Source organism: Anneissia japonica, unplaced genomic scaffold (assembly GCF_011630105.1).
Source record: "Anneissia japonica isolate Jap-2015-1 unplaced genomic scaffold, ASM1163010v1 scaffold287714_len2871179_cov188, whole genome shotgun sequence".
Classification (NCBI taxonomy): domain Eukaryota; kingdom Metazoa; phylum Echinodermata; class Crinoidea; order Comatulida; family Comatulidae; genus Anneissia; species Anneissia japonica.
In genome coordinates this window covers 2,704,293-2,717,278 of record NW_022755542.1, presented here as the reverse complement: position 1 = coordinate 2,717,278, position 12,986 = coordinate 2,704,293, and the positions used below count along the sequence as shown (strand labels likewise).

At 33.0% G+C, this 12,986-nt stretch overlaps 1 protein-coding gene across 4 annotated transcripts in view; it reads right to left on the bottom strand.

The window, feature by feature from the left end:
* The window catches only part of LOC117123561 (slit homolog 2 protein-like), a 101,557-nt gene that overhangs the window by 27,797 nt on the left and 60,774 nt on the right, over nt 1–12,986 (bottom strand). For all 4 annotated transcript variants that reach the window (XM_033269535.1, XM_033269536.1, XM_033269537.1 and 1 more), the window contains 4 exons: nt 7,726–7,797; nt 7,525–7,596; nt 6,197–6,340; nt 5,798–5,869 (listed from right to left, as the gene is read on the bottom strand). In XM_033269535.1, coding sequence (XP_033125426.1) covers nt 5,798–5,869; nt 6,197–6,340; nt 7,525–7,596; nt 7,726–7,797 — 360 coding nt within the window. The remainder of the gene's footprint in view (nt 1–5,797; nt 5,870–6,196; nt 6,341–7,524; nt 7,597–7,725; nt 7,798–12,986) is intronic.

Sequence of the window (12,986 nt, the reverse complement as noted above, 5' to 3'; positions counted from 1 at the left end):
AAAAAAAAAAAAAAAAAAAAAAAAATCGCGATTTCGTCAAAAGAGATGCGCGCGGGGATGATAAACTAATCATTTTTTTTATGGGGCCTTATAATATGTAATAGTGAACTGCTGGCCCATATGGGACCTCCATTCTCTCATATGAAATGATGTGAAGGATGGTGGTGTCATGAAATGTTTGGCTCCTTAGGGACCAGATGGGAAGGATGATAGTGACTTTGATTGTATTGGCCTGTATGACAAATGACATAGGCTAATTAAGTTGCCAAGGGCGGCCTAACAAATTTGGCTATGATCCTGAGTAAAGTACTATAACAATCATAGGCATGTGAGGTTCTCAAAGGTACTGGCAATTTATTAACACTAATTAATAATGCTATAGTCTGAAGGACTTCAGGTTTCCTGTAGATTTCCTTGAAGTTGGTATTGTTTAAAAACAAATTAACTTAACCCAAACTGTGCCACCATTATGCAGTGTCTACTTAACAATTCCATCAAATAGGATCAAGGAATTAGTGGTATTGGTGAATGCTAAGGAGGTTATCTTAATCTTAAAATAGAAGAATGAATACACACTGCTAATAAGTCAACCAGTGTTTAATTATTAGTGGAATTGGAAGGGTGTTCTAACAAATCATCATTACCAAAACTTCATGTATTTTTTAATGTATTAAATAATATCCTTATATGGTAAAGAAATAATAATAATAACAATAATGATAATCATTATTATTATAATAATATTAAAAGTATATTAATCAAATTTATATGAAATAATTCAGTAATAATAATTAAATAAAATACTAACTTATCGAATAACTAATCAAACAAGTAATTAACAATTAATAACCTTTAAACAAAGAAAACATAATTTATCAATAAATAATAAATAATTAATAACTATAAATCATTGTTAGTATTTCAGTTCAAAAACATATTTTATGCATTGTAATTGTGGTCATTGGTCCTAGTATGTCTCTTGACCATCAACTAGTAAGGTGATGACAGATAAGGAGGTAAGTGTATCCACCAATTAGCTCCTGTGCTCTACTAATGACCAGCCTATAGTATTATGACCCATTTTCCCACAAAAGAAACCTATCAACAACAATGCATTTGTTATCCTGTGTCAATTGATTTACTCAGTTTCAAAATATTCATGTTCCTTCAAATTAAATTGCTTCCATCATTCATTTACATAGTTTCAATCAAATACTCTTGCATCCTTTTAAAAATATTTATATAAATATTATTTTAAACAAATGACAAAACCTGATGACGTGATAAACATCTGAACAAGCTTATCAAAAGCAGAATCTCATGTAGGCCAAATTTTATGATAATTAAACATAGCAGTGATTAATTAAATAGTTTTCATGTATAATGTAAATGGTAATGAGCAGACAACACAAATAAATAATAAAATTGATGGAAAAGTTATGAAGAGCAATGGAAGGATGAACCCAGGGAGAGACTGTTATAGATGGAGGGTCCAAACCACATCAATCCAACCATGGTTGAGGGCTAAAAACAAAAAAACAATTATGGCTATGGCACCTCTAGAAAGAAGGGTGGAAATTGCACTCTCAGACTTATATTTGACAACATTTTTCCATTTCTCACCATTATTTTTATTTTTCAAAAATTGAATCCACCTCTGGGATGGCAACCAAAAACTGGAAGTAGATGTATGTCAGAATTTTAAATCAATGAATGTAGGCCTTTTTAAGAATCATATTATTTTCACCTAATTTCTGTTTATTTTCTTGGTCTTTGTTTTAATTATATATTTCTGTATGAAAGTTTCAAAACTAGACCTCATGAGAGGCCAGTACATATGTATAGAATGAGTTATCCAGAATAAAGGAAAATATCAAATCAACTAAAAAGGTGGAAAGTTGACATGACAACATGACATTGGTAAAAAAGTAGCAGCTGATAGAAGGAGATGGAAGAATCATAAACAGAGCTACAAAGCCTAAAAGTAAACGGAGCATGTAGACTGATTAAACATAGGACCCTGGGATTGGGAAGTCTGGCACCACATATCCACATGTCTGGGGACTTTTGCCGGTTATCCTTGGTTTATATCACACCGAAGAAATCTAATCCAATGGAAATGCACATATGATGGGCCTCAAAGTCTAAAACAGATAGGATGTGGTATCACACATGGTGCTATTAACTCCACCTCAAATACAGCAATACACCACAATAGATTCCTGTATGATTGTATGTAGAAGGTGAAGGCTGAATTGCTATCATAACACGCTAACTGCTAAATTACAATTCAGAAAATAACCCGATCCTAACCAAATAGCGTTCTACAAAGTACTGAATTCTGTGCAAAATAAACCCAGACGAGACTTCAATTCATAAAATCTTGGACCTTCTTTACTGAGCATACATAATGTGCTTAATTTGATTTCTATCAAGCGAGATGTCTCTTGTTCTCGCATTCAGTTACACTTGGCTTCATAATTAGTCATGTTTGGTTTGGATTGTTTACACTGATCTATTCTTGACACACGCTGATTAGCAGTCTCGTCAAATAAAATGCAGGCTTTGGAGGAGCATATTTACATTCTATACTAATAATAATCAAGGCGGCTGATCGCTTTTTCAATAATGATATGCAACCAAGGCTGGATATGTTACACTGTCATTATATCCAGACCAACATGTTTTTTGTATTGATGATGTGGAAATAAACTTTATATTGAATTGAATAACAAAAAGTAATCCAACATGGGGGAAACTATTGGCAAATATCTGCTGTAAGACCAGCGATACATAATAGAGTCCATAGAAAGAAGCATTGAATAGGCATTAAATTGACAAAAAAAGATAAAGACATTCACAAAATCTAAAGAATAACTAAATGACAGATTAATCTCCTAAAAAGGTATTTGCTCATACAGTTTTGTGAAGAAAAATCTAAGCCTTAATGATAAAATCCAGAATTGCGTGTTATAACAATTATACAGTTCCACTTATATAGCGCTTAATGCTGTAAGCTTCTATTCGGTTCATATAAAACAAATTAAAAAATGTTTGAAATTGATGACAAAATGCAAATTGTCTAAGGGGTCACCATCACCAGCACATTTCTGGACACTCCCTAAGTTATGTGGGATACAGAAAATTATTTATATTACAATGGCTGGGTGATAATATCTTTATTTGGACCTTCTTGTTTCTTTCCTAATCTAGCAGTAGGCCTACTATTGAAGTACAGTATTCATACTAAACCTGTTGATAGTCTTCCCATCCATATAAAACTTTCAGCAAGAATCTACATTGTGTGTTTAGTCTCAAAGATAACAAACTGATTGAGGAGAACCTCCAAAGTTTAGTTCTTACTAACAAGTTGCTCTGCGTGTGCTTTGATTCACGACTTACGATTAGTTCTCATCAACAAACTAACCTTGATCACCATCCACTCGACATTATCATAAGTTCTTCAAGTCACGCAAGCACAGTGTTGTCTAAAAGAAGTGGAGCTTGCCATATAATGTCAAGATCCTGGGTTCAAATCCTGTAAAATTTTTCTTAAACTCTGTCTACACTAATTAATATTCTTTGACAAAAAACTGTTGTATGCCCATATATAGTCATGATTTGCCCATATATGGTCATGATGTGATGTCATCATGAACATATTTAGGCATGTCACATGTTTTTGTCAAATAAAATTTGATAGTCTGGACAGGACTTAACAACCTGTCCACATTATCAAGCTTTCTGTGACAAATACCTCTGATTTTCCCATTCATGTGCATGAAATATATCACATCCATATATGAGCAAATCACAGGTAATTGTCACATTATAATTAATAGTGTGAACACAGCCTTAGTTATTGTAAATGGTCAGTGTACTTGCTGTTGGCTGGGGAAAAAATACAAAAAAATAATTGCCAAGCATATCGGGTTGTCACACTCGATTGGCAAATTTGCGAGTTGGAGACAGACTTCTTTGAATGTGGCACATGACCAAGGAAATGTTTGCAGAAAAGTATTACCAATTTTATGGTGGATACTATACATGAATATTCATATAACACTGAGTGTACATAGACTGTTCAGGATAATTAGATACTGTCCTATAATTTGAGAACAGATTTATCAGGATGAATAGAAAAATCGGCAGATAATAAGGATTTACGGAGGGGGAAATAGACCCAAAAGATTCATTTATTTGTTAATTCTTATTATTGGCTTCCTCCAAAAAAATACTTGAAATCAAGTGATCCATGAACAAGCTGACCCTTGTTGACCCACCACTGAGAGTATTTGGGAACCATTTACTTAATGGGAACATTCCAAAATCCTTTCACGACCCCAGCACCAATCAGAAAATAAAAATGTCCCGATTAAAATTGAGTTATGGGTTGTTTGATGCCTGCATAAGAGTATAGAAACTATTTTCTCTTAAGTAGGGATCTAGTTTCCTCCTTACGGACAAATTTAAATAAACACAAAAATCAAACGCCCAAGGTTCAAGAATCCTGCTATGTAAATTGTGTGAGTGATGTTTATTGAATTTTGCATTAGAGACCAATCACTGGGATAAACATTAAACCAACAAGCTTTTCATAATAAATCACCATCATCACTTTTCTTTTAAACATGGGAGATGTTGGCCTTAAGTCGGTCTTACACTAGGCGAATTTATTTGCGCGAATTAAAAGTCGGTTCGCTTCCTGAGCTCTGATTTTTTTTGCGCATTTTTTCACTTCGCAAAAAGTTGAAACAGCTTGATTTTGCTAATGCGAAAAACTCTGATAGAAATGTGAATGCGCATGTGTATGAACCGATGCTTTCGATTTGCACAAATAAATTTGCTTAGTGTAAAACCGGCTTCAAGGGAATATAACTAATCATTAAAAAATAAATATGTTTAACAACATTTCTTATATGTACAACTTCACCTTACTACTACTAGTGTTAATACCATAATTCACAGAGTCGTACGACGAATCCAAATCCCCTCCTAATAGCGCTAGATGACGCCATTTGCTGATTATCGATGGCAGTCTGAACGGATTGTTATCAGAAAAGATTTGTTGCATGCACGTCGTGGCATTGCATTCTCTATAGAATCGTGTCGGCCGACGACTGTCGGGGCGCAGTGAGTGCCCCGCTTCAGCTACCATTACTCCTTAAACCGTCTAATCTCTTACTATATCCCTTTACCCGCAACCTGCGCTCCCCTTGTTAACACTTACGCCAACTTCTTAACTAATGCACCCTTTAATATGCATATTGCTGCTACCTCTTGACAACTTCCTTCCTTAAGTTTTTAATTACTATATTTGAAAGGGAGATAATCATATGTTTTGTTGACAGACATAAAAGACGTCACTTGGAAAACACATTAGAGGTCGACTATAACAATTGGTTTTCGATGCAATATTGCGCATTGCCTAGAAGAGAATTTCTCAAATTGACTTTTAATTAAAAACAAATGATTAATGGCTGTCAGAATATCATCAATTCGGAGTCTGAATATTACACTGAGTCTATACGGAATCTTTGGTGTCCTATACTTAATGTACCTTGTAGGTAGCATTCGTAAAGCTATAGCCTATCAATTACGGCTCTATAGGACTTTGTCTAAAAATGACTAATAAGAAACACTAGGCTCACAGATTTTGCGGTTGGCTCCATCATTGGTTTGACAGAATCACTTACCCTTATAGAAGCTCTCAAATTATATTCACTGCTGAAAATAGTAACGTAAAAACAAGTGGACGAGAATAAATGAGGAATTGATCACAGGCAACTTTACTTACAAAGTCTGAATGTTCTTGAGTGGAGTAAATGTTCCATTTGTGATTGACTTGAGGTTGTTATCATAAAGTGACCTAAATAAGAGAAACAAAAAGTACATTTGAATTTAAAACTTGGCTGTATTTGTTAGCTGATAAACCTGACAAAATGAAATTTAGAAATTAAATTGCTTACTTTCAATAGAAAATCTGAATGAGATATTTTCCTCACAATTCAAGGATGCATATAAAAACATTCTTAAATATTGCTTTTCATAAAACTTCGCATTTATAGGTAATTACTGTACTGAAGGCTTGTAGTAAAAACGTAAATCAGAGAAAACAGAATGGTAAACATTATACTAAATTTAAACAAATTCAGATAAGTTATCATCCACTCTAGTGGAACTTGAATGATCTTACAAAAGTTTAAGATTCCACAGGTCACGGAAGAGATTGGTACGGATGCAAGAGATTCTGTTGGCATTTAGCAACAGAAGCTGAAGATGGCTTAAACCCTGGAATATGTTTTCTGGGAGCTCTGTCAGTTGGTTGCCATACAATACCCTGAAGAATGAAAAAAATAACATGATATGATTCTTAAAACAAACTTTAGTCCTAGTCTAAATCCCACGAACCTCGACTAAAATCCCAACTCCGCAGGCCGATATTTTTGGTCAGGCTAAATCACCGACTTGAAATATTCACCTTACTAAAAACATGCTTTTTGTAACTCACGATAAAGTGAAACGAGTAAAAACAATTGTATACGCAGGTCTGATATATCTTCCATGCGTTAAACAAGAGACATCAAGTTTAGCTTTCAAAAGGAGAAATTAACATGTTTTGTTAGCCACTGCGATAGTTCCTGATTTGCACAAAATCCCCTCATGTTGTGGTCATGTAGCCTAACAATGACCCGGGCTAAACTGTAATACTTCTCCAAAAAAAGCAAATTTCCAGTGACTGTTCAAATTATCTATCGTTATATGTTAACGGCTAATATAGTTATTATTATAGAAAATTAATTAAGCAAATGATTATCTATTATAAATTATAAGGAAATAAGTTTTTGTACGGTAGGCGGCAACTTAATATTCAGCCGCGTTACTTGATCTCTAAAATTTTGTCTGCTATTAAAATGAGCTCTTTTCATTGGTTAGTTTGATAGTCGTTGCTTACCAGCCGTCTTTAGCTGGACTAAAACTAGGACTTGATTTAGTCATAGTTAGAACTTTGATTACGTTGTTTATGAATACAAATTAAAGTTTAAGTTGCAACTAGGACTAAATGAAGTTCTAGTTCAAAGTTCGACTAAAGTTAGTTTTAAGAATACTGGCGGTAGTGTCTGTAGTCTACGGACCTTTCCACTAGCACTGCCCCTTGGATACTAAGGTCTCACAAACCAACAGTGTGAAAACATATTCCTCGCACTGTTCTGATTGGACAGTTAAGTTTGATTGACATACACCGGAAAGGTCCATTTTTGTGAGCTCACATTAATCAATTTTTTTTAAACACTGTAGAGACTGTAGAGCAGAGTTCTTACCAGGTTGTTTCTTTATCTTTGTTTACTATAGAAGACATATATTTATTACTTCACATCTTGCATTTAGAATAAACAAAACTGAGTTAAGTAGCCTCAATAATAATCTTCTTTCCTTTTTATTAATTTCAATAATTTCTTTATCAGGCATTTCATCTGTTTAGTATATACGTTACTTCCAATTTTGCAATAAAGTAAAACTTACAGCGAGTTAAGTAGCCTCAATCCACTAAAGGCATCAGGTGAAATTTCTTCAATTTTATTACTACTCAAGTCACTGAAAAAAAAAATGAATATATTAATATCAATCATTCTGAAAATAACATGACATTGTTTCTACCTCTCTTTTTAAGTTAATAATCAACAAAATTCAATTACATTTCATAAAGCATTTGAAAACACTTACATTCTTCCTAGTTTTGTGTAAGGTGAGAATGCTCGTGGTGGTATGCTTGTAATCTGGTTTTGTTCCAATCGCCTGAAAGAATAAACATTACAGCCAAATACTTGAAATGCGAGATTTTCAAATAAACAAAATCAATAAAGAAATGGCAATTAGAGAGGGAATAGTATGAGAATCTATGCTAGTTCAACAACCTGGTGCTTCGATCATAACATATCACAAATAAAAGTAATTTTGACATGTATACTGATGCCATATATGCAGGCATATATACATTTATGATTATCTATTATTCATCTGTCGTTTTTTTTAAATATCTTATTTCAATTCCCTGGTCGTTTTTTTATTTGTCACCTTATTTGAATATATTGTTAACTTGACAAAGGTCTATGACGTACTTGTTCCATGTTGTTTTAATTTTGAGGAAAATGTTCACAGTATCTCCTGTTAATATTCATATTATATATAATTACATATATATTATATGTATATAAATGAAATTATGGTGTATCAGTATATAGCTGATATAGTGGTCAACAACAGTAGAGTGGTGTATATTATATATTCAACAATGGTTTCTCGGTTGTTTGTGCCCTATGGCGGTCATCAGATAGATGGACATTTATTGTACGTGCTATTCATAGTTAAGAATTAAAACGTTCATATTTTATGTTATTAAATTTTACACAAAATATCAAACATAAAAAAGTAGTTAAAAATGTCTTCAACTATTGTATGTTCTTACACTTCTATACATTCCAAAAAAACATAGCTCCTTTATGACATTCTACTGCTAGTACACAAACCAAATATATGGAGCTATATTATTTTACTACAGTACTGTATAATAAAAGTTTATTTTCTATCTGTAGAAAAGTAAGTATAGTTAACAATACAATGTTAAGAACCCATATTGTTCAATGTTATCAAATCGTGGTAAAGCGTCTAGCTTGAACATTATAAATTGCATTACTAGTCTGAACTTTCACCCTATTAACAAGTACAAGGCAAAGAATGCAACCCCATTCAAAGGCTCAGATGCCAATGAGGTTAAAGAAGTCAAACCACAACATCAGAATTCAATCAGATGGGCTTCTCAGTACCAAGAAGCCGACCAGATCATTGCAGAGACCTGATATGTCCTGTACATGATGGTTTTCAATGAAGATAGGAATGACCAGGGGGAGCTTGATTGTGGTAAATTATACTAAACTGACATCATCTGTTTCATGAATATTTACAGGTACTGTATCATTTCTTGAGGGTACACTAACAGGAGATATGAAGTTTCTATAGCATTAGTTTAGACCACCCTGACTAGAGTGTCAATGAATTTCAATTACTTCATTCTTGATTCTGTGGCCAGCTTAAAACAGTAAAAACTACAAATATAAAGAAAAATCAAGCCAGGAAAGGTCGGAACAGGCCTATTAAAATCCAACCCCTGCAACATGTGTAAAAGTAAAATGTTCAACCAAAAATAAAAAATATATATTATTACTGAATTCAATTGTGCCTTTATTATAATCCACAAGCAATTTTATTGTGTTATTTATGTGTTGTATGCCTGGGCTTAATAATAAAAATACTCATGCTTCTAAACAAAAATAGTAGGCATTAGTCTTATAACAAAATATCAAATTTACATATGTTTTAATCTTTTTTACACTCTCTACATATAATAAATAATCACGATATACTGTAGGGCTACAAAAAATACATAAAAAATATCAAAATGCACAACTAGACATGGCAATCTTTGCAAGTGGTCAGTGCATCATGGGTGGTTTCTTAAGAGGAGTAGGAAATGCTATTTCCAATTTTGCTACAAGAAGAGGACATGCTTTTAACCTCACTCCTTGGGGATTAGTTCACCACTATCTGGAAGTTTGTGGTAGATTTAGTTAGGACAGGTAGAATGGAAACTCTATTTTCGGTGAAATACAAACTGAACTTTCTGGACCCAAGTGGCAGCACCTGTTTCTTGCTTTTACAGAAACTTAAAACCTGTCTTGTGTCTTCATCCGTGACTTGCGCACTATTTTTGGAGAATTTAGACAAACAATATAACATCCGTACTAGTAATTTGGAACTATGGTTCGCAATTATCAAAACTACAATTCAATACTGGTCTTGCATTTTATTTCAATTTGCTTGGAATTTATGTTTAATTTCTATAGAGAAGCAATGACAGGGCGAAGGGCCCAGATTTAGTTTTCATTTCCCTCCTGAATACAAATTTTAGGGCCACCTTCAATGAAAAATGTAGATTCTAATATGACCATGTAGGGAAACATCATGCAGTAAATCAAGGTACAGGGAAAGGGCAGGCATAGAAAAATATATGAAATTAAGTAAATTAATAAGATTTTATAGGCCATATACAGTACTTTATAAATAAATTTAATTAAATAAAACACAAGTGAATTTTATACATAAATTTATGATGACAAGTTCATATATAAAATGTAGGCATAACTGAATTACCAACACATCGGGTAGATCAAAATGTATCAATGAAGTAGTTTAATCTTGAATAGAAATATTAGTAATATAAAGTTCAAAATAAATTAATCTAATAATGTAAGTCATATTAACATTTCCAAAATTAACTTTAAACCAATAGTTAAACAGACAAGACTGTACAAAATATTATAATGCGTAATAAGCATGGGAACTAATAAAGTATTACAATGTGTAAGCCTACCAACAATTTTTGGTACCAAATTTTGGAAATTTACGCTAAATATTTTCTAAAAATATAAATCATTTTTCTGGAAAATGATGCTTGGTCTCAGGACGTTAACACTGCAGGAATATGTCAGAATGTTTAATCTATGTTTTTCCTCTCTATCACAGACCACCTAGTTCCATAATGTTATTATTTTAAAGTACAATGCCTCAAACACAAATCAAGATTTTAAAAAATGAATGATCAACTTGATAAAGAACACCACATGACTTTTGACAGCCTAAAAATATGAAAACATTTGACATGTTTTTTAATTGTATGAAAAATCACCTGCTTTTTAGATTTGATTTACAATGAAACCCTGCAAAGATAATGTAGTTGTGTTCTGGATTTACAAGACTAATACATCATTGAAACCGACCGATGACAAATGCGATTTAAATCAAAAGCATAATAACTTGATGAGAGAAATACAAGGATTGTTGGTAAATTTTATAATCCCAAGAGGGTTATAGTTAGGCCGCTTTGAGATTTTTTGCTGACTTAACACGTTCATAGACACAATTATTTTTTAGGACAATGTCTGATTTGTAAACCTGATAGGGAAACAACCTGGTGTTAAAAGACACAACTATCACTAAGCAGGAATTTTAACAGCAGAACAAATAATCTGAAATAAATCTTCCATAATGAAATTTTCAAAGTTGACTCTCTTGTTTAGGTGACAGGTATCAGTTAGCATTCAGCATTTAGTAAGTGTTGTCTCTGAATTAGGCCAAATTTAAACCAATTAATACACAGACCAAACCCAGACTAGATTACCTAGTAAATAAGAACTGAAAGGGTCAGATGTTAGCCAGAAGGAGTGGTACTTTAAGGTCAGTCACGATCAAAAGACGCAGATCTTACATTCATTAATTTTCATATAAATATTGGCGATTAAATTGCTCAGTGTAGTCAGACAGATTAAACCAATATGATTTCCAAAACTTATTGTACTTGTTAATTAAATGATGCAGTCTTTGCTTAAAGTATGTTCACACCATAATTCGATGAGACATTATGGATATCCCAAACTACAAGCTGTCATCAAAGAAACTGTCATACAAACACTATGGGAACCTATTGTTTAACGATTGTCTGTTTTGATCTATATAAAATTGAACTATATTTGAATTACTTTTTATAGAAAATTAGAACGCCAAAATATCCTCCCCGTCATGCATGAATAACACCATTAGTATATTATTTTGCACAAAATTCATAAATTGACTTGGTGTCACATTCAATTTAACAACTGAAAACTAAGTTATTTTGGTCAGTCTCTCGTTAGCAACTATTTTTAATCTTTTAAACAGGCAATTGTGTTTTTAATGAAATTGTGAGTTTCCAGGTTTTACCTGACTACAATATTTAGACACTGAAAGAAAAATAAATAGGTCTGCGCCCCGTACGTATGGGGCGCCGTTTGGGACACTGTGCCCCGTACTATGCACATACATTACTGGCTAACAATCACTCTGACTGGAGGAGTCTTGTTGAATGCAATATGTCACAAGCAGCATTGATGGTGATGACAATATTTAGATATTTATTGTTAAGAATTCATACATACTGTAGTAACTTTTAATCATTAGAGTTCATTTCTAGATATATTACAACTTTAAAGAGTTTCTAAGATAAATATGTATGTTGAAATGAATAAATCAAGTCTGGGTGTTTTTATTTTTTTACCTTTACCGCAAATACAGTTGAACTTGCCTAAGTCGAATCCAAAGTACCATTGAAATATTGTTCGACTTAGATAAAATTTGACTTACAGATTGTTAATTAGTAGAAAACACAACAATTTGGCACTTAGAAATTATTTGACTTAGGCACAGTCGACTTAGGCAACTTTAACTGTATTAATAAATTGTAATTTTGTATATTAGCTATGCTCTGCCCACAATTTTTTGCCATATTTGTCATTCTTGGCAAGTGACGTCATCTTTGTACAACCAGCTGATACACGAAAAAAAACTACAGAGTACAAAAATGGATATCCAACCGTACATGTACGAGCCTTATGCTACATCATATCGCATCCTATCCAATCACAGGATAAAGTTGAGGATGTTTTTTTAATAGGATTGAGTATGAAAATTCAAAACATCATTCTTAAATGGAAAGAATTTAGGTTATAATAATTTCCGTTTTTCAAGGGCGAAGTGGTAAACTGATAAACGTTCATATACTCCTGCCACCTAAAAAAATATTACCTAGTACTCGGATGTTGGGAAGAAAGCTGCATAATCTTTCAATAGATCTAAAATAGAGTTAGAGGAAGATGCCCTCTGACCCCCCAATTGCTCTTATTCAGTAGGGGGTGAACTGAAATATTTATTCAGGTTCCTGTTTCCGCATGTTCAATAAGCGATGGGGTCCAAGTGTCTCCGCGTCTGAGATCACTGAGAGACACGTCTCAAGAATTATCTCTTGCAACAATCTGATATTTTTCTATCAATGTACTTCATCACTTTACTTAGATTCCTTGCTACATCTAAAACAACAGTTGATAATGCAACTTCAG